The 23,348-nt window shown below is 46.4% G+C and overlaps 3 protein-coding genes across 5 annotated transcripts in view; 2 read left to right on the top strand and 1 right to left on the bottom strand.

Moving 5' to 3' along the window:
* The window catches only part of SCCRO4 (DCN1-like protein SCCRO4), a 31,274-nt gene extending 20,392 nt beyond the window's left edge, over positions 1 to 10,882 (top strand). For both annotated transcript variants that reach the window (XM_089566890.1, XM_089566889.1), the window contains 4 exons: positions 732 to 840; positions 7,513 to 7,617; positions 7,705 to 7,807; positions 9,428 to 10,882. In XM_089566890.1, coding sequence (XP_089423016.1) covers positions 732 to 840; positions 7,513 to 7,617; positions 7,705 to 7,807; positions 9,428 to 9,549 — 439 coding nt within the window. In that variant the 3' untranslated portion in view covers positions 9,550 to 10,882. The remainder of the gene's footprint in view (positions 1 to 731; positions 841 to 7,512; positions 7,618 to 7,704; positions 7,808 to 9,427) is intronic.
* Positions 10,477 to 14,591, bottom strand: FRG1 (FSHD region gene 1). The gene is made up of 7 exons (XM_089566891.1): positions 14,357 to 14,591; positions 14,179 to 14,261; positions 13,976 to 14,101; positions 13,367 to 13,536; positions 13,184 to 13,288; positions 11,858 to 11,949; positions 10,477 to 11,123 (listed from the first exon to the last, which is right to left on the bottom strand). The coding sequence occupies exons 1-7, from the start codon at positions 14,413 to 14,415 to the stop codon at positions 10,976 to 10,978; spliced, it is 783 nt and encodes a 260-aa protein (XP_089423017.1). The 5' UTR covers positions 14,416 to 14,591; the 3' UTR covers positions 10,477 to 10,975.
* A 275-nt stretch (positions 14,592 to 14,866) lies between these two features.
* LOC149372411 (phospholipid-transporting ATPase VA-like) overlaps positions 14,867 to 23,348 on the top strand; it is a 122,006-nt gene continuing 113,524 nt past the window's right edge. Inside the window, exon 1 of one of the 2 annotated variants that reach the window (XM_089566880.1) lies at positions 14,867 to 15,410. The gene's annotated coding sequence lies outside the window, so the exon portion shown is untranslated. The remainder of the gene's footprint in view (positions 15,411 to 23,348) is intronic. The other variant, XM_089566878.1, reaches the window with a different exon arrangement.

Below are 23,348 nucleotides of genomic sequence, written 5' to 3'. Positions count from 1 at the left end.
AACCAGTGCTTCTAGTTGTAGATGTCATAAGATTAAATCAAGTGGTGGGAAAATTTTTCAATTTTGTTCAGTCATAAATGTACTTTTTGCTGCCAGAAAAGCGTTAACATACCCAGAGAGTTCCAGAATTTTTACTGAGAACTATATTTTAATAGGGTTGTCGTCAGTGACCCTTTAAGAGCTCACTAAGATAGCTCTATGTGTATTTCAATAATAGCTGCTTAATCTTGATGTAAATCATATCATGGTAATGAGAGCCAGTGTGATAAGTTGCATTTGCTCTTTTCCTCTGTGATCTCTTTGAGGCACATGTAGACACTTCACGTGGACACTAAGGATCTTTCATTCGGACTTTACATCCAGTTCTTTTTTTTTTACTCTACCTAGCTTCATTCTCCGGCTTTTGTTACAATTGTCGATAGGCCGGCAATACCACTGGCAAAAAGTTGTGGTAGCGTCGGAGGAGATCTGGCTTGGTCATTAGAAAAGCTGTTGATTGTACATATCGTTAAGCATTAAATTATATCTTCAGGCATCAAATTATTTTTGTGCTCGGGTGTTTTAGTTCACACAACAGAGCTTTGGAACAGTTTCTTTCTTTCTTTTTTAATTTCCTCCTATGGGTGCGTTGGCTGTCACAGAAGCAGAAAGCTTAGTGCCTGTGCACGTACCACTAGTAAAGATTAAGGGCATTAAGCGCCGCTATAGGCCACCATTCATCTCTTTTGCAGGTGTGACTCCATTCAGAAAATCCAAGGAAAGCTTGACTACCTCAGGTCTCTGCTGAATGACCCAAACCAGTTCAAAAGCATCTACCGATATGCTTACGACTTTGCCCGGGTGAGTGCTCTCTTGCGTGGGCTTGATGCTGTCTGCAGGTGACACTAGTAGTGTAGTGTTCTCTGCAGCCCCCCCCCCCCCCTTTCATTCGTGCTGCACTCATAGGAATATGTTCAGATTAGAGAGGGCACGTCTATCTCTGTTGCATATCTCGGTTGGTAGCTTGGATATAGTTTTCTCATTAGCGGCAGAGGCTAGTGTAAGACTCACATGTTAGGATCACAAACTTGTCATAAAACCTCTGCATGTAGTCGACGAAATGAAAAGCAAATCAAGGGAAGGAAAACAGAGAAAAGGATCAATTGACCTTCTGTCTGCAACTGAAAAATCTAATGGAAGATGCAGTCGCTGGTATCAGGAATGACACGTGGTTTCAGAAATTTATCTATTCTTTGCGATGCTTACCTACCGGCTGTCCCGAATTATCTAGGAGACTCCTGAATTTCACCCGAACTGTATGGACAGAGCCTTATTTCTCCCGAAAATTGTCGCAGACTTTGTTTGGAAATATTTTTTCTGGAAAAATTTGCTGCATGCTGTACAAGTGAACCATAATCGCCAGTATGTGCTTGTTTTCTGGCCAGGCCAAAGTGACCAAAGCTAGTGCACATTTTTTGGACTTCAAACATTGTCTTATTTGTACCCATAGGATGCACTGCCAGGTTTCCTATGGAACTAATGCTTGTTTCTGATGAATGTTTCAAAAGGAGTGAAGTCCGTTTTTTTTTTTTACACAAGTATCATGCTTGTGGCGCTAGTCCCAGAGTGCAGGATTCGCTGAATTTAATTTTATGTTGGTTTAGTTCGTCTCTATCGAACTTATGTTGCCGGGCTCTTCGTCGTTTTTCTCGTGATCATTGGGAGGTATTGCGAGGGAGTGAAAAGCAGGTGGAAAGGGTTCGGCTCTAAGGGCATGGTGGCCATCTGAAACCGTCACTTCCCCTTTCAAGTGTGCACAAAGCACATTAAAGGAATGCTGCAGTGCATGGCTTGTAGTGCCATCTGCGCTGCTGAAGATGATTGTTGAAACCGATGTGGTTACATGCATGTAGTCTGCAGTCTAGGTGCCAATTTTTTAGCCCTCTTGGTTTTGAGACATCTTGAAAAAACGTAGCAGGACGAAAAAAACTGGGACGAAATAGACACAAGTACGACAGGACGTATGCTGCGCTTCCAACTGAGAATGACGAGATGCGTGGTTCTGCCATGCAAGCTGGGACGGGGAACGAGGACGGCAGCGGTTTTGGGTGGGCTGCATTGTTGTGTGCATTGTCTGTGGTGGTATGGAAGAACCCTTTGAAACAGTCCATCGCTCAGAATTGATCTGCTCTGAGTTCCTGTGGCATCATTGAATCTTGAGAACAAATTTGTAGTTTGTTTGCTGTCGTACAGTAAACCCTCGTTAACTCGAAGTTGTAAAATCCGGGAAAATTTTCGAGATAAGCGGAGTTTCGAGTTAAGCAAAATGCCGAAAATATCCGTGCCCGGGTCACTGAGGAAGCCCGTAACAACCAGTACTGCTGACAAACGCTCCAATGCACAATGGGAGCGTTTGTAATAAACGCAAAAGAATTCGGAGAAAGAACTGAATTTTTTTATTTTGGAAAGAAGAACTTCGTGATGCTTGCCTGCTTCGCATTCGCATTTGGCCCGAGAAAAGAGTCTTCGAGCTGGCGAATGCACCGCATGAGCCGTTCGTCGCCGCCGCTGCACTCAACTTTGTTGCGGAGCAAGCGGAGCATATTCCTCGTTTCAGCAGCTGTCGGCACCTCCCGAGGCTCTTCTTCGTCAATGTGATCATCTCCGTCGTTCACTGCCATTTCAATGATATCGGCGTCGGACAGCATTCCGGTGACGGGCACGTCTAGCTCGTATAGAGCGTATTCTTCAAATGTGACATCGCCATCTTCGTCATCACTGGCGCAGCCAGTTGCCTTGCGAACTTCGTCGCAAAGTTCATCGCAACCACTGAACTCGTCAGTGTCTGGTTCGAGCGATATCTCGGCCCGAGAAAATCCTGCGTGCTTGAAACAATTCGCAATTGTCAATGCACGGACTTGACGCCAGGCTTCAGCGATGAGGTGGACTGCACCCAGCAAATCTATCTCGTAATTCTTACCGCTGTCGTAAGAACACAAAATTCGGTGCAGCAGGCTCTTCCTATAGTACTTGCGAGCAGTCTCGATGATTCCTTGGTCCATTGGCTGGAGCACGGACGTCATATTGGCCGGCAGGAACTCCAGCGCGACTGCCTCCAAGTTGTCAATTTTCCCGTGACCGGGACAGTTGTCCACGACGAACAACACTTTCCGACCGTCCTTCGCCATTTTGCGGTCAAGAGCCCGGACATACTCTTCAAAAAGCGCTGCCGTCATCCACGCGGTTTTGTTCGCGCGGTAGGTCAAATCTCTCGGGAGCCGTGCATTTCTAAAGCACCTCGGGTTGAGCGACTTACCGATAACGAGCAGCGGCAGCTTTTCATCACCGGTGGCGTTGGCTCCGAAAAGTAATAGTAACTCTGTCCTTGCGCTGCTTAGCGCCTGAGCACGCTTCTCCCTTGGGCGTGTATGTGCGGCTAGGCAGCATCTTATAAAAGAGGGCTGCTTCGTCGAGGTTGAATATGTCTTTGTCCGCGTAAGGCTTTTGCAGCTCGGCGAGGCGGTGGTTGCGCCAGGTGTCTGCAGCTCCTTCGTCGACGGCCCCGCTTTCGCCGTGGATAGGCTTCGAGGCCACGTTATTTCTCTGCTTAAATCGTTCAAACCAGCCATTGCTGCAGCTGAAGTCTGTGTGGCCCATCTGCAATGCCAGAGCGTCTGCCTTCTCCATCATCATTTGGGTCGTCACGGGAAGATTGGCTGCCCTCACATTCTGAAGCCACAACATGAGTGCTGCTTCGACGTCCGGGAATTTCGAGGCCCGAATCTGTTTCCGCTTGCTAGAGAAGCTTTGCTCGAAGCCATCCAGGACCTTCTGCCTGTTCTTCAGTACTGTCGATAGCGTCGACAAAGGAATGCCGAATTCTTTGGCGATGCTTGTTTTGGATTTAACTGCTTTGTCCACTTCCTTGATTAAGGCGACTTTTTTCTCCAGCGTCAGGGATTTGCACTGCTTCGGGCGAGACATCGTCGTCCGTTGCGCACACCACACACAAACACACACGCAGCAAAAATCGAAGTTGACGCGCAGCTCGACGAAACAGAACCGCTCGAGCGCTTGCGCACACACACGCGAAGGGCAGCGGACTGGAGAGATCGCCCGATAAGCCCACGAGGCTTACCTCGCGTGCAAGCGGCGCGCATGTGACTTCTCCCAATGTTGCTTGACGTGGTTGATGGAAAACCGCTGCGTCCGCGGGAATTTTGTATTCACACTTCGATTGTTACCGCGTTCGGCACTTAGCAGGAACCAAGCGCTCGCTCGGAGCCCGTTTCACCTTTCGGAATTGGCCTTTGCCTTCAATCCTCCCGGTCAAAATTTCGAGATATCCGTACTACGCCCGAAAAATACTTCGAGATAAAGGGTAGCAAATACATAGCACGTATGGGGGGTGAAAGCGCGGCGTAAAAAATTTTCGACTTAACCGATATTTCGAGATAATAAGAGTTCGAGTTAACGAGGGATTACTGTATCTACCTTGCTCATCATGGGGCTCAAGAAAAAAATTTAAAAATCTGGTACTGGAGACTGCTGGAGCGTAAGTGGACACTCAAAACATCGTTGAATTGAAGCGCTATCACTTTTATGAATGAATTTAGGAAACCTACTCTTCAAATTTTCTGAAATAATTAACGTTGCTCATGGCGAACCACTGCTATCATGCAAACAGGGCTAGCCTTCATCTCCCAAACTTTTGTAGAAGAGCTGTAGCCAGCTGATGCAGGCGGGAACAATTCATGTAGGCACCCAACACATAGATTCAATTTTTATTCCTCACTGGAACAGCCCCATGGAAGTTCTTGGATTTGTGGACAACAGCACTAGTTAGTGCCAGCAGGCATTGAATATCATTTTAATTTGGTCCCCAAATCTGTTGCGGGCATTTGAAGACTGCACTACACGTCAACCAGCCATTATTTGAAAAGGATACCTATGCATTGGTTGAGATAAAGTTATGCTAATCCATGGCAATGGGTTGTATTTTGGGGCTTTTGCAAAAATTGGAAACCATGTCAAAACACGGGCTGCTTCCTTTTTCAGTTAGGGTCTGGTTATCTCCTGCATTGTACAGTAATGCATAATTATGCATGTTTACCTGCTGTTGGATGTCTCTAAACTGGCAAGCAAACTAACCCTATGCTAACGCATTGCTTATTGGCTTCCAGTATATTTTTCTTCTCCAGCACATTGGATAAACCTTCTAAGTAACTTTAAACACCCAGCTATGTCAGCAGCAGCTTTAAACAAATTCAGAGAGAGTGCAGTGGCCGTAGCTTAACTCAGCTTTATTGCAAGCATTACAGTATTTATTCTGGCATTCATTTCAGAACAGTTTTTGTTCCACAAGGCTGGAATGTTAGACCAAAACTTTTTTTTGTTTGGCATGACATCTTGCTTTAGTGAATGACTTATATTAGGAGCAAGCCACCTGTGTATGGTGTTTTGCAATACCTCTTGGACTTGCGAATGATAAGGGCCTTAACATTAATCAGCGAAAAAAAAAAAGAACGGTGCTTCAAGAACTGAACAGAACTTTTGTTTTCTTACATGAAGCAAGTCATTCTGGGCCAAGTAAAACACCAAACGCGGAAGTGTGCTCAGTGAAACAGTGTTGCCCAGCTGCATATGTGTGCGTGATGTCACCATCTGTGTTCAACCCTCCCCCTCTCGCCCTGGCCTGAACTCTCTTCTGTAGATGTAAAAATCAGAGGCGATTTACAGCAGTTTTACATCTGAACTTCAAGAAACATCAATAAAGCTGCATATCTGCTGTGTGAAGCATGGGCTATGTCCCAAAGCACCCCAACAATGTTCAGTGCCCAATGAAACCCACTTTTTCCGATCCACCACCAATGTTAGTGATATAGACTTTTTCCGCATACTTGACACTCTATTGTGAACTGGTTTAACAGCTGCATGTTCAAAATGGCTTTCACTTGTGTGAAGCATCTACAAATGAGTCCCAACTCTGCACTGGCCAATTTTGCATGCAACAGTACATATAAGTGACACCGAATGGGCTAAAACTTAGGTATGGGTCTTGTTCTGTACACGGGGGTTTTTGAGTAAAATTTGCAAGGGCCTTTATCTGGGTAATTAAGTCTTCATTTTCAAGGAGCATGCAGTCATTATTAATGAGCCAAGCTTAGGTGCAGGTGCACTCAACTGGCATTGTCATCTTGTGGCAGTGAGTTGTGTGTATTGCGTTTACCTGATATGTAATGACCTTTGCTAACAAAATGCTAGAGTGCTTAGACCTTGTTAGCAATCACAGCCAAAGCAAGGCTGTGAAAAGTGCTTTGGCAACTGTTGGTTTATGCTGGCATCATTAACTGTCTTCACTGTGTGAGGTTTCCTGCACATGCTGCTGTGCAAACACATTGAGGTCTGCAGTGTTTGTAGCAGGCTTTGCGCTACCGCCTGTCATGTCCCTTGCATTTTTGCTGCATCTTTCAAAAGCCACTTTCTGCGAGGTTGAAATAAATAGTGCACAAAGGCATGTTAGCGGGCATCAAGAACAGCCACTCATACGGAGCATTATTGGGTTATGTTGGTTTACCGCTAATACCACAGTGAATTGACTCAGAGACGCGGGACTGTAGGTTTTGGCATCTGCCTTGATGGTAACAGTCATCGAGCCGCTGTGAGACATTTGTAAGTTAGTCTTAGTTAAGGGGGGACATGGGTCTTAGAACATTGTTTTTTTATTTACAGACCAAATACAATGAAACTGCACAGAGTTATTCAGTTTTTTCTGCTGATTTCAAATATGCAAATTGTTTATTTCTAGGCCAATTAGTTCCTGCAATATTAATATATATCATGCCATTGTCTGCTCAAACAATAGAAAAAAAATGGGCCACCAGAAATTTAATTTTAATATGTGGGTAGATACTACAATGTGTGAGGAATGCAACGCTGGAAGCAGTTTTCAGTTTTTTGTCCGTGTCGTCAAATGGGCTTAATAGTTAGTTTTCAAGTGAGTTAACCAGACATACAGTGCCAGAAAACACATGACACACATGAAACTAACTTTGAGCCCATTTGTCCACACGGACAAAAAACTGAAAACTGCTTCCAGCGTTGCATTCCTCACACATTGTTGTATCTACCAACATATTAAAATTAAATTTCTGGTGGCCCATTTTTTTCTATTGTTTGAGCAGACAATGACATGATATATAATAATATCTCAGGAACCAATTGGCCTAGAAATAAACAAATTGCATATTTGAAATCAGCAGAAAAACTGAATAAGTCTGTGCAGTTTCATTGCATTTGGTCTGTAAATAAAAAAAAAATGATTTAAGACCCATGTCCCCCCTTAACCGCAACAAAGGTTAGCATTTTTCTGAGGTCTTTGCATCAAAAAATTTGTGAGCTCATTATATGCCTGGAGAGATTTTGCTTGCAGCATGGTTGGAACCGGCCTCAAGGGGATATTCTTAATGCTAGCACTCAGAGTGGCCAGATGTGCTGACAGTGGCTGCTGCCTCTGCATCCGCTTCCTTTCAGGACAAGGACCAGCGCAGCATGGATATGGCCACAGCAAAAGCGATGCTGCAGTTGCTTCTTGGCAAGCACTGGCCGCTGTGTGCTTCATTCCACCAGTTTCTTGAGGTAAGAGGCCCTCATCCCCAGTTCTCCGGGATGTGTTGAATCGCTCACATTGCGGGCTGACAGTTTCCCATGTTTCCACCATTGCAGCAGTCCAAGTACAGAGTGATAAACAAGGACCAGTGGTGTAATGTACTGGAGTTTAGTCGCACCATTAAGCCTGACCTGTCCAACTACGACGAGGATGGAGCCTGTGAGTTTTTCTTGACATGCCGGTCTCTGGCTGAAAAGACAAATGTCTCACAACATTTCAGAAAGTCTGGGAACGGTTGCGTGTGTCATTTTCAACTCAGCCATCATGTAACATCAAGGAGCACATCATGAGATGTGTTACTTTGCTAGCAGTTTTAAATGAATACTTATTGCATTTTAAGATGTGCATACAGTGAGGAAAGCAGTGTAGCTCGTGTTGAGTGTGAATGCGACACCGTGTAGCACTTGCAGACGTGTATTTGGCTGGTGACACAAGCAGTGCAATGTTCACATTCCATTGTTTGCGTATGTACCTGGATCAGTCGTTGAGTTGCATGGCTTGGCACATGTTGTGCTTTTTACAGAAGATTCATTACAAGGCCTGGTGCCAACTTCCAAAAATTCATTGGTGGGCTCTTTACTTTTTTATTGCGAAAGCAGTTACTACTCGCACTTTCAAGCCTTCGCATGACCCGGCCGTACTTACGTTTGACCTTTAGCGGAGTGAATATGGGCGACCAACTCGCTCCTTCAGAGAGCCCGGCTGCAGTTATGGTGTGTGTTTGCTGCGCTGCATACCTGTGGCGCTACTGCCGCTGTGACGTCATACAAGCTGTAGAGTATGTTTTCTTTCTCTCAGTCGCAACATCAAAAACAAAATGTAAAAAAAATTGCCGAAGACGCTTTAAGTCGTCGCGCAGCGGCAGCCGGTAGCCGCGCGTGACCTGTAGACGCGGCGCACTGCGTTCCAAGACGCTTTCAGCCGTCGTGCGGCGGCGGCCGGTAGCCGCATGTGACCTGTAGACGCGGCGCACTGCATTCCAAGACGCTCTCAGTTGTCGCACAGCAGCGGGCGGTAGCCATGCGTGACCTGTAGACGCGGCGCACTGCGTTCCTTCAGTTGGAGGCGCTGCGCTTTTGCTTTCGCAACCTACCAGGCTTAACCAAAGCTAAGCCCCCGCCAATTTTTTCTTACAGGCTGTGCGTTGTTTGTCAAAGATTACAATTTTGTTGAGATCTTGACAAGCAGTTGGTTTTTGGTGCAGCCTTGCCTTATTTACTCATGTTTGACAGTTAGGCATTATTGGGGAACCCTTGATGCTGGCATGCTTGCCATTACTGCCACAGCGAGTGTAGCATGCTGGAACTCAACTTGCCGGCAGCTGCAAACAAACTGGTATTCTGCCACACCACCTTTCTGTGTGCATTCAAAACAGTACTTGGCCCCATATTCCTGAAGTGTAGTTTATTGCTGCCATTATTGGAGCCACACCCTTTTGATTTGGCTTGTGCAGTTTGAACCAGATCATTGCGGTTCAGCTAGCTGTAGAGCCGGTGCCAAATTTATGCTTCAACAGTGTGGAAGAGACAAAAATGTAACTAAGACTTTAGCTGATGGTTTTCCCGGTGACCTGTTCATGCCTATTTAACTCGTGTATCTATGTGGCTCTACCTTCATGCTAGCATCGTTTCCAGAGTGTTGTAGCTGTGGAAAGACGTTGCTTTGTTTGTGGGGCTGTGCGCTGCTAGAGTGCTCTGCACAAGTTTGGCACCGGCTTTGCAGTTGCTGTTGTGAGCACGTTCATGCATGCGGTGACAGTCTCCGTTGCCTGTGGTGCAGGGCCAGTGCTGCTGGACGAGTTTGTGGAATGGCTGCGTGCCAGGTACCCGCACCTACATCGAGCCTCCCAGTCTCTGGAGGACAGCAGCCTTCCCTCGTTCAGTGCTGCCCCGTGCAGCTGAGGGGAGCCATCCGCCTCCTCATCCTTCTCCCTGTGAACTCCTTTTAAAAACCCCCTAGGACTCGGCTTTGGGGCATTTGCTCCTCCTCCTCCTTTGCCACCTTCCTTCCCACCCCTCCCTCCTTTCCTTCCTTCTGCACTCCCACTCTTTGCTGAAAGATTCCAGCATCCCATTTCAAGAGGGCCAAAAATTGTTTTAAAGAATTGCGTCGACTCTTGGCACCCTCTTGTCATGCCCAACTGCTTTTTTTTTAGTTAGGAACCATACACACTACCTCTGTGCTGGACACCTGCAAATTCTTTGTGCTGCGTTCCTTTTTGTTATTGCTTCGTGCATTTTTGGCATCTATGCATAGACTGCGCCATTTTTTTCCTTTGCAGGTTAGCCGAGTTTTGAATTGAGACAAAGCTGAAGTGCATTTAATTGAGTCAGTTTACTAAAGTTTGCAACTGGGTTGTTTTTGTCTCTGCTGCGGCAATTCTTGTTTATTTATTTAAGTCTGAGTGGAGCACAAGGCTTGCACGGCGTTTCTTGTGAAAGTGGATTCCTCTAGCAATTTTGTTGCCATTGTGGCCAAATGCAGTGCCAACTGAGAGGTGGCTTCCGTAATCTGCATGCTTGCCTGCTTCAGTAAAAGACACATCCTTAGCTCCCGTGTGAACCCACAACGAAATCTCGTCTCCACTTCCCTCTGTGTAGGCACTTTTTTTTTTCTTCCAATGTTGCGTGGTTGCAAAAAGCTCAGGACCTCTCCGCAACCCCTCTAGTTGGTGAATGCCGCTTCACAGCAGATAGTCAACAAGTGTGGCATATCATGTGCTTTAAATGCCGGTGTGCTGTGCCCTCTTGTCTGCCACTGTACCTTAAAAGGCGTTCCTGGTTGGTGATGCATTCTGCCATGCAAGCCTCTGCTGGGATGGGGGGGGGACACTTCTTTTTATAGAGTGTGTGCGTGCGCGCATGGAGTGTGCTTTTTGTATGGGGCAGAGCAGCGTACAGGTACCTTGGAAGAGTGACCTTGCATCCTGCAGCTAGCCATGCATGTAGCAGGGTGTTTTCCTGAGCGAGCAGGCATCCTTGTGGTGGATTGCAAAGTGCTCCTCCATTTAGCAATTACTATAGCAAGGCCCTACAAGCAAACTCTGAAAGGAACACATTCCGTTGACCGAACTTTATAAGAATTTGCGTGAAGTATAATACCTTATGTTGGTGTAGTTCACTTTGACAGGTGCTGCTCTTCCAGACAAACAAAACAGTATGCTGTATTGAAACTGAACTTTCAAAGGAATAAACATTTGAACGTGCAAGTACATATTACCCGGTGCACTGGCTAGCTCTGTGGCCTTTTTTTTTCTCTGTTGGTGGTAAACCACTACAGCATGAATACCGTAGACGTGCACAATATACACAGTATCATGTTTTCAAGTTATTTACAAAACTTGTCAGATTTCATTTTGGACCTCCTATCCAACAAGGCTTCATGAAGGTTTCCTTCCATCCGGGCCTTCTTCAGATCTTTTCTGTCTTGCTGGCTGACTCTAAGTTTTCTGTCTTGAAAGCTTTGGAACTTCTTCCTATAAGAGCAAGACATACATTGAACATACCATCAGTAAATGTGTGCATCGTAAAGCCTTCACTTCAAGCCTTCTGCGGTCCATGAATGTCTCCCTGCCTGCGGAGTGCTCGCTGTGTATCGCTTCACAACATCAAACAAGCGAAGTACCATTCAAAACTCTGAAGGGCATTTCGGGTATAGGTAGATTGGTTTTTAGCAAGGCACTAGTCCACAGTGCTGTTCTTGCACTTCATCGGCAGCTTATGAGACTACTTGGACGGATATTCTCTTGCGGCTGTTCTGGCCTTCCGTCCTCCTTGCAAGTCTGAATGGAATCTGTGTGGTAGCAATAGCATTCTGCTGCCGAGCACAAAGTCTGTTTCATATATTGTTCAGCTGGCTGAAATACTCTTATGCCAAGTTGTCTGAACACACAATAAACTCCACCTGATTCCAGTAGCCTTCTTCAGAGCCCACAAAATAGCTCACAGATGTAAACGTGCAATCTTGACCTCTGCCATTAAATGTCCATGTTTATGGTTGTTAAAACTGACAGCCAATTTTTCAACAATGTGGCAGAAATCAAGAAGCTGGAGAGCTTTCAGGTTTTCTTTTCCCTTTTTTTTAGTGTCTCATAGTGTGCAGCAAGGACAAAAAAATCCGAACAGTAAGGCACTGGTTATATTGCAAACTTTCGCATGTCTCAAAGTGCATACCATGTCACGAGCTTCTACACTGTAGATCTATACTTACACATAGTTGACTTCGCAATCGCCCAAAGATCCTTTTTCTTCATCGGGAACATCTTTCTCCTTTGAAGTGTCTGCCTTTGCCACAGCACGCACCTGTATTTGTGGAAAACCAACTCTGAAAGCGTGGCTCCTAGGAACAGAACTTTTTCTGTATAAAATCATTGTGGATTACAAGGAAATACCCTAACACATCGTCTGACCAGAGTTATAAATCTTGCATCTGTCTGCAGATTAATTAACCTGCAAGTACATGTCACTCAAGTGCTGCGAGTATATTAAGGCGGAAGCCTTTAATGCCTCATCGTTGTAAGCAGAGTTGTCGACAGAAACGTCATGCTTTTCAATTGGTCGAAATGGTCGTGACGTCACAGTGCGCGAATTTCAAACGGGGCCAATTGTAATTTGGCTAGTAACTATGCAACCAATTAAAGGGATGGTTTAGTGATGCTTCAAGTAAGTGGGAGTGAGTTTAGTTAATTGCTTAACCATATAGCCTAATTAACCTTTCTAGTCGAACCAGATAAATAAAACAGGAGGAAATTCTGCGAGTTGGGGAATCGAACCAGGGTCTCCAGAGTGCGAGACGAGCTATGCCAGCTAGATTGTTTGGAATGAACAAAGGCACGTCTAGTGAATATGGTGTCTTCATTCCCGTTAAGGGGAGGTCCAGTGTCCACTGAGACAGATACATTTCCTTTCCTCAAAAGCCAATTTACTGACGAGCAAGGCGTAGAGCTGAACGGCGATGGCGTTCTGTGGACTCCCTGTCAGTGTTGCAAGACACTGCCACGTTCCACTCCAAGTTTAACATCTTAACCACACATCACTGACACAAGCAGCAACACCGCGCTTAAAGGCTTTTGCCTCACCGCACTTTAGGTCAACAAAGTGCCCCGCTCAATTTTTACCTCCAGTCCATCTGAGTGCTCACAGCAATTGGCAAGCAGCGTTTCCTCCTCTTTCAACAAGTGTTATGTTCCTGTCATGTGTACATGAAAGCATTATGAAGTCTGAGGGACAGCCAGAAATATATTTTTGCCAGGTTTCCATAAATCACCTCAGAGATAGGCACTGATACTGACTCTGATAATTTCTGCATATTAACCTTGTGTCCCTTGCCTTTCTTTGCCCTGACTCAGCTTTGCAACGAGCTGCCTAAATGGGAGCATTTAAAAGAAAGCAGTTGTTTTGCTGCTGAACAGCTTGAAACTTTTGAAAAGCTGATTTCAATTTGAAGTGGATGTTGACAACACTGCTATGTTTTAAGTTGTAAGATTTGCATGCATCCAGTGAAAGCAAATTGCTCAAGACTGCAATCCTTGCTTACCTTGATCATTTCGTTGCTACCAGCTTTTGGACAATCGGCCTTGACGTCTGTGCCATCATGCACCGTGAGAAAGCAGTTATTGCTGGCTAAGAGTGCCACTTTTCCCTGGAACAAAAAAGAAGTGCATGTCATGTCTGTGCAGAGCCACGCCAAAAAAAAAGTACATTGGTGGGCAGGACTTACATCTTGGAACACAGGTTCCCATTGTTCAAGTGGTCCAATCGCATCCGATCGCCCAATAACTACACCATCTGGCTGGACAGAGAGGTATTTGCCATAGCCAGATTTCAGGGCTAGCTTAGTGTCCGAGAGCTTCACAGCTGTAAGGATCTCCTCGGGGAATGGGCCCTCTCCTGGGACGAAAAATGAAATGAAAGGTAAGCTACACGGCGCTGACGGCTTTCCATATCTAATCTGTTTATGTTTCGACCTGCAATTCCACACCAGTACAAAGGTACCCAACACAGCTAGCTACGATCCCCGCAAGCCCTAAAGTCGAAAAATATCGAGAGAACGATGAAAGAGATATTTTACAAATGCGACAAAGGCAGCAAAATTATTGAAAAAATTGGTCTTGAGGAGAGGAAAGAAAAGGCGCAGTAACTGTCTCACTTCTCGGTGGACAGCTGAACCGCGCAGCAAGGGAAGGTGGAAGTTTAAAGAATGTGAGAAAGAGGTGCTGCAGTGGAGGGCTCCGCAATAAATAATTTCGACCAAATGGGGGTCTTTAACGTGCACTGACATCGCACAGCACACTGGCGCCTTTTGTGATGTCTTAAGACTGGTTCTTACCCGGAGGGTGAGGACCGCCAAGTACAAACAAGCCGTCATCTCGGGACGATACATAGCAGTGCGGGGCGAATTCAATGGCTATTGGCCCCGTGTACTCGTCGAACACTTTCAGCTCCCACCAGCCTCCTGCGATAGAGGGGAAGAGCATATCGTTATGATGCAAAAATAAACAGATCAATAAAAAGAAGCAAGTGAAGCATTACCGTGGCTGACGGTGTCCTCGCTTTCCAATCTCTCGTTGGTGCTACTGGAACTCTGTTTCGCCTTGCTTTTGCTTTTATGCTTCCTGCAAGAAGTCCAGTTAAAGGATTAGCGTGCCTACTTACATTCTGGCGCAAGATGCCCAGATTACAAAGGCTGACCGAATTTTAACGAACTCACTTCGTAGTACGGCCTTTCAACACAAGTTTCCCGCGACGTACTAAACTGTAATCGGACATGTCTTTTACCAACGGCGAGTGAAGTTAGCCGAGAACCGTTGTCACAGATAGATGCCGACCCTAGGTTCAGCGTGGCAGCTCTAGACCATTACGATGAGAAAAACGAAAGAAATTCTGGCTCTGTCTCATCAGCGAAACCACCGCACTACAAGCACAGCCCTTTATTTTACCGTGACCTGCTCAACTCAAACTATTTCGCCGTCAAAGTTGATGTTGATGCAACTGCCACTGCCATTTAAACGAAAAAAATAAATAATCTTTTACGCATTATTATTGCTAAAACTACAATAACTTTAATAAACGCACGTTTATTGCTTATTTATTTTATAACTTTTAAATAAAGTGAGACAAAATTTTGTTTTCTTCTTTTTTTTTGCGGCATCAAAAACGCAAGCACAAACATTGTGACGCAAACTCCGGCGGAAGTTTCTGACGTCAGGTGCTCAGCGACTTCGCGTTTACTCGCCTGTTGGCTCCTATCATTTTCATACGCGCCTCTATTTTTTTACGGCGGTGCCTCTGCTTACGGGCACAGCGGGCGCAGCAGCAGCAGCGACAGCAGTGCGGAGTGGCGCTCGTGCGCAGCTTTGCGCAGGTTGCGAGTGCGTGTGCCGGACGCCGCAACGTTTCTCTCCGGGTACGTGCGCGTATCGGCGGGAAAAACGGCGGTGCTGGAGCCGTCCAGCGTCACCAACATTGACCAGCGCTGCCGGAGCCACGGATTAACCTGGAAGTGGTGGTTACCTGTGTCACCGAAGCGAGCAATACGATGCACCGCTGTTTTCGTCGTAACAGCGACGGCTGCTGTCCGGGATGTTCTCTGACAGTCAAGGCAACGACCGTGTTGTGTTGATTTCGCCTTCAGCTTCTTCGCTTCAATGACTGCTCCCGCGACTCGTCGAACAGAGGGATGCACTCGCCGTATAGCCTCTCGAAGTCGTCTTGGATATAACAGTTTCGAGTTCACTTAAGCAACTTTGGCTGCGGAGCTTTTGGTAAGTTGGTGATCACTTGCTGCCTACCTCTCTCACGCCGTTTGGTTCGTAAACCACTTGTTATCGTCGCTCAGATTTGTTTCGAGTCCTGCGGCAAAGATTGTCAATCTGCAATGCAAACCGTAAAGCTGCTTTGCGGGCTGACTGCCGGAACCGGCTGTCCCGCGGGGAGCAGGGAAAGCGAGTACTCCTCCGAAGTTTTTTTTTTCTGTTTATTTCCTTTCCTGCTGGCAGCCTGTTGCGCAATATAGGCGCGCCGGCTAAAAACCGCCGCTGTTACTCTCTGGGCGCACACTTCAGGTTTATGCCCCAAGTTGGGCCCCGCTTCTAACAACCACTCGCTAACCGCGTCGATCGTGGGTGCACATCGTGTTACTGTTTTATTCGCGAAACGTGTTGAAGAATGCCTAGGCGGTAGAAGTTTACCAGCGGGCTAGCCGGCCGTTTACTGAAAGTTCCGGCTTTGCATCACGGCTGCAAACACGGCTACCAGTTTTATCACTTGCGTTACCTGTTTGCGGAAAAACAAAGGGAAGTAGCAACGTAGCGGCGGAATGAATCTCGATACTACAGTGATTTTTGTACTTCCGAGCTCGCAGTGGTGTCGAACTACCGCATCTGTGAGCGACAGGAAAGTACTTTCCGTCGCTACCTTCAAGTGAGTGACTGTACAGAGCGGTTATTTTGCAGGTGGTCTCGGACCAGTTTTTGCGTGACGCCCGCGGGCTCTTGTTTCGGGCTGCGCTTGTTTTGACTTTGTCGAGCGATGATGCATGCTGCAGTCATCCGGAGCCTGACTGTGTGTTCCGCAACGGTTTGTGTCGTCCTTACCACTAGCGCGCTGTCGCCGTCCTTGCGTTCCCTTATCGGACTAGCGGCGTGCCGTTGCGAGAACGCGAGTCCGTGCCGGGTGCGTTGTCTGTACCCAGCTGGAAACGGTCGCAGTGCACAAGGCTAGCTGCGCCCGAGTGCCGATTCTGGGCCGAATTCCGGCGCGCGCTCGTGGCTGTGACGTATGCAGTACGCGAGCGAGGCTGCAGCTGGAAAGTTTCGCTCTGTTGAGCCGACGGTTGGGCGGGATTCGGCAGTCGCGTGCTGTAGTAAGGCAGTATTCGGCAGTGCACTTCTTTCCCGCTTTTATTTTTCCATATTTTCCTGAATAAGTATAAAAGTTTTGAAAAGAAATCGTGCCGCGGTCCGTTGAGAATGTATCTCGAGAAGGGGGTACCTTATCTCACGCGCCACTTCGCTTTTCTGAACTAGTACGCATTGAACGCAGAAATGCCCTCAATATGTAGCCATACGTCGCACCAAAGCGGAATAAATTTCTTATAGTTTAAGGAAAAAAGGTTAAGCCCTTGTTACTAATGCAAGTGAAAGTCTAGTTATGGGTTTTTGTACTAGCGAAAATTGAAGAATTTGAAAGTTACGAATTTTTTTTTTAAATTCTTCAAGCCGCTGCTTTCATTCGTCAAAACGAGAAAAAGAAAAGTGTTGTAATATTTTCATTCAAGCGTGTCATCATGTTGGTTTTGTCACGCATACTTTCTACTCGTCTGATTTCTTTCGTCGCTCTCTCTGATTTTGACACTGCACGACCTTAGATGCGCGCGCCCCAATTGTTTGATCATTGCATGTCTACTGAGTGTGTAGTAACTTGCGGTTCTAACTGAAAGAATTCAAATTTAATTTTTAATCTCGATGTACCACTCTAAAGCTAGTGGCATACTTTAGCCAAGCTTTTTTTTTTTTTTCAGCTTTTCAGTGCAGTTTATTGAATAATGTCATGCAAATAATTTCAACCACCGCTTGCATCCGTAGCCATTGACTAGTGTTGGCAACGAGTCACCTGGCTTACACGTGAACTGAGATGCAATCATAATATCCAGCTAACAATATAAGAAGTTCACGAAATACGATAAAAAATAACTAAACAAAAATCCAATACAAGCGAAAAAAGAAATGACTGAAAAGAATAAAATCGCTAAATCTAAAAAAAAAAACATGAAGTACAGTGATAACACGAAATCAAGGCAATGCGCGACGCGAAAAATATTGTAAAATCAAACTGGCAATTACATGGAGAGCAAAGCAAGAAATCAATTTAATCCCTTCTCCACCTCTTAAAAAAGGAAATGGGCAGTCGGGACAGTTGTAATCCCATTTCGCACATAAGAGTAAAGCTGGGCGGCGCGTCGACACTGGTTCCGTTTAACCGCGCTTTCTCGTGACTGCTGTTTACACTACCCGTCTAACAGGGGTACTAAGAAGTTAGAACAAATTGTTCTTTGAGAGCGAACTTGTATCCATGCTTCGTCAGATTCGCATTAGCGGGAGTGGACAGCAAATGCTGATCGCTGTAACCATTAAATGTTACGCAATGTGTTCCTTCATCGAACATTTCTCGGAGAGTTGCCACTTATAACTTGAGGAAAACTACTCATGCAAACAAAAACAAGTGTGTTTTTGCTCATACTTGAGAAATAATTGACTTTAAACGCGTGGCACATGCCGAAATACTTGTCTGAAGCTGTCTCAACCCGCCGCGGTCAGTGGCTTTGGCGTTTGACTGCCGATGCGAAGGTCGCGGGTTCGATCCGTTTATTTACCGTGTGTTATGCAATGTCAGCGCAAGTTTCGAAGCCCTCCACTACAGCGTCCCGCATATTCCATGTGTGGTTTCAAGGCGTGTAACTAGACAATTAACATTTTTTTTTTTATCTGTTCTCTTTTGAAGTGCTTCGACCTGTACTTTCGTCGAGCGGGACCGATGCACATTCGCTTGTTTTTATTAGTGCCAAATCATTTTTAGTCTCATTACGAGAAAAGTCAGCGGCCTCTGTGTGTGTGTATGGTACAGAAATTCCAGCGATGGCAAAAAAACGTAGGATGACGTCAGCAAGCTACCGTATAACGCACTCAGCAAGCCGGGCACCGCCACATCAAACAATCCTATGCATGTTGTTCGTGTATGTATACTCGCCACTGGCCGACCTTCAAGTGGCGCCATGTTTTTCCGATATTCGTACCAAAATTGTGACGCAACCGTTTGTCGTGCACAGTTCCGGGTGCTGTCATACGATTTGCATGTGCTAATCATGTTGGAGGCTAACTTGGACAGAGATTCGAACCGACGATATACGCACCTTCAATTTTATGGCTTCTCAGACTTTCGTGTCGAAATTGTGACGCAACCGTTCGTCGTACAGCGTTTCGGGCGGTGTCATGCGCACGTGTATGTGTGCGTGCGTGCGTGCGGGTGTTCCAAACAAGCAAACGTCTACGTCTTGCGTCCACGACGTGCAAACTCGGCCAACCTCTTCGCCGCGCAGCGAGCGGGTCCTAATGCTTTCGGTATGGTGTGCAACCGTAATACGCAAACACGAGCTCGTAGAAAAGAACTTTTAATGCGTGTACAACGATTACGCGTAAACAATCTCTCGCATTCCCACACATAAGCAGTCTTGAGTGTGCCTGCCGTTACTTTAACGGTCGGTATACCACGTTCCATCAGATATCCAGCCTACCCATGTCATTAGCTTTTGAGACGACTCCTGCGGACGCATTACTTGGGTTTCAGAGTTGGTGCAAAGTGAGGCGACAGTACCAGTGCGGGATAACGGCAGAGCTAAGCGGAGCGCTGGGTAACGGTGTCTGAGGACAGAATTGCTGTTGTGGGTCAATGCCCGATGCGGGCTCGTTATATATGTTCGGTTTTGTTCGGCCGCCGATACACGTTGTAGATAGACATTATGTCGCTAACTTGATCTTTCTCAACGCTGACATATTTAGCTAGGATGGTGGCGAACCCAGAAACGCAGCCCTTCCCGCAAGAAACCAGAAAAGTTAAGTACTTTCATTCCAGTGAGTCAGCGCGTCTTGAAGCGTGACGTTTTTAATGGGATAGCGTATAGGTTTTCTTACAAAAACCGCGCGGTCTCTCCGTAACTAACGAAGTTCCTTGATTGGTCGAGGGTCGTGACGTCATCAGCACCGCCAGATTTGAAAATCTGACGACTAGAATGTTGGAGCACATTTCATGGGATTATCATATCTGATTATACTAAACCCACCTACTAATTCGCATTATTCCATTTCCGGGAGGGGGGCGGGGGAGCTACTTACAAAATTGGGGGGGGGGGGGGGGGGGGGGGGGGGTGAAGGGGAGGTTCTTTCGAACATTTGGTGATGGGTCAGCTTCCAAATGCTCTCGCATTTTGTTCATTAGAAATGCGCTTAAGAAGGCCCGAAGTTTTCATGCATGTAGCGGCACTTCAGCGTGCAGCATATCTTCTGACCTTTCTTGGTTCTGTATTCTTAATCTTTTCGGACTTCCTTGACATTTCGCCTTCTTTTCTCATTTGTTTGGCGGATTTTTGCGCGTCAAAGCTGCTTTGTAGGCTAATGCAGTGCATCGTTGTGAATAAATTTCGACCGCCTAGTGTTTTTTAACGTGATCCGAAATCGCGGCTCAGAAGCGTTTTTTTTTTTATTAGTTTTCCTCGGTCGAAAAGCGGCTGCCGCGGCTGGGATTCGGTCCCAGCCGGGGCATTTATTTATTTATTTATTTATTTATTTATTTATTTATTTATTTATTTATTCAGATGCTGACACTTCATATTGGCGGTGTGTTGGCACCATCCTTATTGTTTCAGAGCTTGGAAATTTATGAGTGATCTTTTAACTAATTAAACTAACTAGCACAAAGAGGAACACTTTATCGGGTAACAGCTGCTTTATGAGAGGCCCTATTCGGTGTCCCGTAGTTAAGAAAGATTCTTGTTTAGCTTCAGGGCTTAATTGTTTTGCATGCATGTGTGATTGATTATCGCTGCTTTGCTAAACCGGTCCGCGGACAGGAAGATATTTCCTGTTTTTGATTTTGGCGATTGACTCGCACGCAATGTAAGCAAACAATGGCTTGATCACAACGTGTTCCTGGTAGGAGTCGCGAGCTTAAAGGCTATGTTCACGCTTTCGTATATCTTTCAAAGCCTGTTGACGTCGCTCTCTGCAGACGGCATTTCATCAGATGTTTCTCGTTTGTATGATACCGCAGTATAATTGCCTTTATAATGTCAAAGAGCATCGGATTTCCACAGCGCTTTCATTGTGTTCCGGATATTATCGTGGTTTCTATGCTATCGCGGCGTCAACGACGGGGTCCAAAGAAAAGAATTCATTGCACTCGGACGAGTGGCGACGATTGTTCTGTGTAGCTGTTAAGCTACTAGCTCGCCTCTTGTCGGGTTTAAATGCGACGCAGTTTTTCCGGCAGCTTCTCGCTTGTTTACACACTTTTGTATAGGTCTACGTTGTCTATTCAGGTATGCTGTGAGAAGTTTTGGCGTGCACCAGATACCATTTAAGAGAAGCCGCGTGCGATATCTACTCTAAACCGTCTTGTGAGCCGGTGCGAGGCTGAACCGTTGAGCTACTTCGGCAGCAACATCTCTCCCTCTCTCCTGCAGGTTGGTCGAAATGACTTTTCAGATTGGCTGATTATGTGCTCAGCCAACTTGTGCGTACTTCTCAAGGACCAGTCAGAAGGACGAACGGGTCTAGAAAAGGAATCCGTGGGGCAAAACTTGGCTAACTGTGCTTTTGTACAGTTAATTGTTCGTCCGGGCTTAGCCTTTCCTGGTCCTTGTCGGGGTTTTCTGGTTTCCTCTACAATCGTGTTTATCTTGCTGTGGCTTTGTCTAATTGTGAGTCCAATCCTCTAACGGTGAAAAGACAAAAACAGAACAATAAGCCTCTAATGGTGAAAAGACAAACAAAACAGTGAACCGCTCGCACCGTGCCTGGAAACCGCTACTGGATGGCTCCTGTTTCTGTCATCAACTGTCATTTGACGTCCTCATAACCGGGACGGTATATCCGTTTTACCTTGTCCACCGTAGCAACAGCTTTTCCTTGTTTGTTTTGCATCTTGAGGTTAACAGCGCAGAAATCAGATATGACAATGGTGATCATAACTTATTTTTATAGCGGAAGGCCATCTGCGGCGAACGAACGCCAAACACTTGGTTACGTGATCAACCCAGGTCTGCCTCTCAAGGACTTGGGTTGACCTCGTAACCAAGTGAAGACGAGGAAGGGACAAGCATTACACACAGTATGTGCGATTTCAACAAAGGCTAGCTACAACGAGGGCGTTGTCCCGCTTTTGTAGGGGAGCCGAACCCGTCGCTTGCTCAGTGACAGGGCGTCAGTGTCAGCGCCGTCGCTTCGACCTATGGATTTACGATCCGTAGCGGAAGCGGCATTTATACCCCAGCAGCTGCAGCGTGCGATGCTCGCAGCGATCTAGCCCTGTCGCGTATGGCGGAAATATGGTTCGTGGCAGTGCCTTTCGGTTATGACCTCCAAGACCGTTGGGTTTCCACCCCGAATCTCGGGCCGCCGCGGTGGCTTAGCGGTTATGGTGCTCGGCTGCTGACCCGAAAGACGCGGGTTCGATCCCGGCCGCGGCGGCTGGAATTTCTTTGGAGGAGAAATTCTAGAGGCCCGTGTACTGTGCGATGTCAGTGCACGTTAAAGAACCCCAGGTGGTCGAAATTTCCGGAGCCCTTCACTACGGCGTCTCTCATAGCCTCAGTCGCTTTGGGACGTTAAACCCCATAAACCAAACCAAACCGAATCTCGGTTTGCGACCATCTGTGGGAGTGTGAACTGCTGTAATAGTTGAAGATTGTCCTCACACAAATGGTCAGTAAGTGTACTCTCCAGAGTGAGGCGAGGGCCGCAGGTCTAGCTCGGAGCGAAGCGTGGTCTTGTGTGACGCCGCCTGCGCTGACGACGCTTTGCTTCTTGCGTCTCCATAGCGCAAACTCGTAACTGTGAGCATTTCACTTAATTATTTGTTTCTAAAACTTGTACGAACGAATACGCTACATTTCTTCCATTTCTTAAAAAAAAAAAATCCAAGTCCAGCATGAACGAAGAAGTTGGCCAGTTTTTTTTTTTTGCTAAAGATAACCGCCGAAAGAGAGCGAGAAAAAATTTCTGCTCTTGTCAAAATAGGCATTATTCCACGAGTGCTTGCTGATTAAGCTTGTCTTACTTTGTCTTATCATTTATGTTGTTTGGTTCAACCGAAGTGACCAGCCGTAGCGGAGCGTGCAGTAACTGTCGCGCAACTGATATTTGAATCTCCTTCCCTCGTCCGCCCCGCCGCTCTGGATGAGAGGTTAGGGCGCCCGGCTGCTGGGCCCGGGGACGCGGGTTCGATTCCGGCCACGGCAGCCCCCGTTTAGATAGAAGCAAAACGCAAGGCGCCCGTGTACTGTGATGTTAGTGCGCTTTAAAGAGTACCAGCTGGTCGAAATTAATCCGAAACCATCCATTACGGCGTCCCTCGTAGTCATAGCCCACGCCGCTTTGGAACGTTAAATCCAATGTACCATACCTCCCTCCAAACAAACAAAAATACGTGTTCGAGGTATATTGTCCGTTTAATTCGCAGCGCTTCACCGCAAGACGCATTGAAATTGTACGCATCGGGTCGCGCAAGCCTGGTATGGTCATTCTATAGTTGCGCTAATCCCTATGTAGCGGAGTATCAAGATGGGAAGCCTTCAGTTCACGTCGAAGGCTGGGAGACCGCAGAAAGTAATACGGGCACAACGAATTAACGGCTGGAGTAAACAGTCCACTCGAGTTGCGTTACGTTTTAAATTTATTATAAGTGTCTTTAAGTGGTATTTGAATGTCCGCCACGGTATCTCAGCTGCTGAGCAAGGCGTTCGGCGGATAATTAACTGGTGTTGGACTTTCCACCGTAGGACGCCTACAATATTATTTACCCTCCGGGGATTGAAGTGGTTGGTAGCCACGGGCGGAAATAAACTTGCGATTAGTGCCGGTGATATTTGCTCCGTTGCTTCAAACGCCTCGCATTTGTCTCCATTACCTCGATACCTCGTTATAACCGAC

This window comes from Amblyomma mixtum, chromosome 1, assembly GCF_055824585.1.
Source record: "Amblyomma mixtum isolate Tamu chromosome 1, ASM5582458v1, whole genome shotgun sequence".
NCBI lineage: Eukaryota > Metazoa > Arthropoda > Arachnida > Ixodida > Ixodidae > Amblyomma > Amblyomma mixtum.
This window is presented reverse-complemented; position numbering and strand designations above follow the sequence as displayed.

Bases quoted from the DNA above. Each gene is read 5' to 3' on its own strand.
- FRG1 (XM_089566891.1), bottom strand. From the start codon at position 14,415: ATGTCCGATTACAGTTTAGTACGTCGCGGGAAACTTGTGTTGAAAGGC. The intron at 14,262-14,356 runs GTGAGTTCGTTA...GACTTCTTGCAG, and splicing joins TTGAAAGGCCGTACTACGAA to GAAGCATAAAAGCAAAAGCA. The intron at 13,289-13,366 runs GTAAGTCCTGCC...TTTTTGTTCCAG, and splicing joins GGGAACCTGTGTTCCAAGAT to GGAAAAGTGGCACTCTTAGC.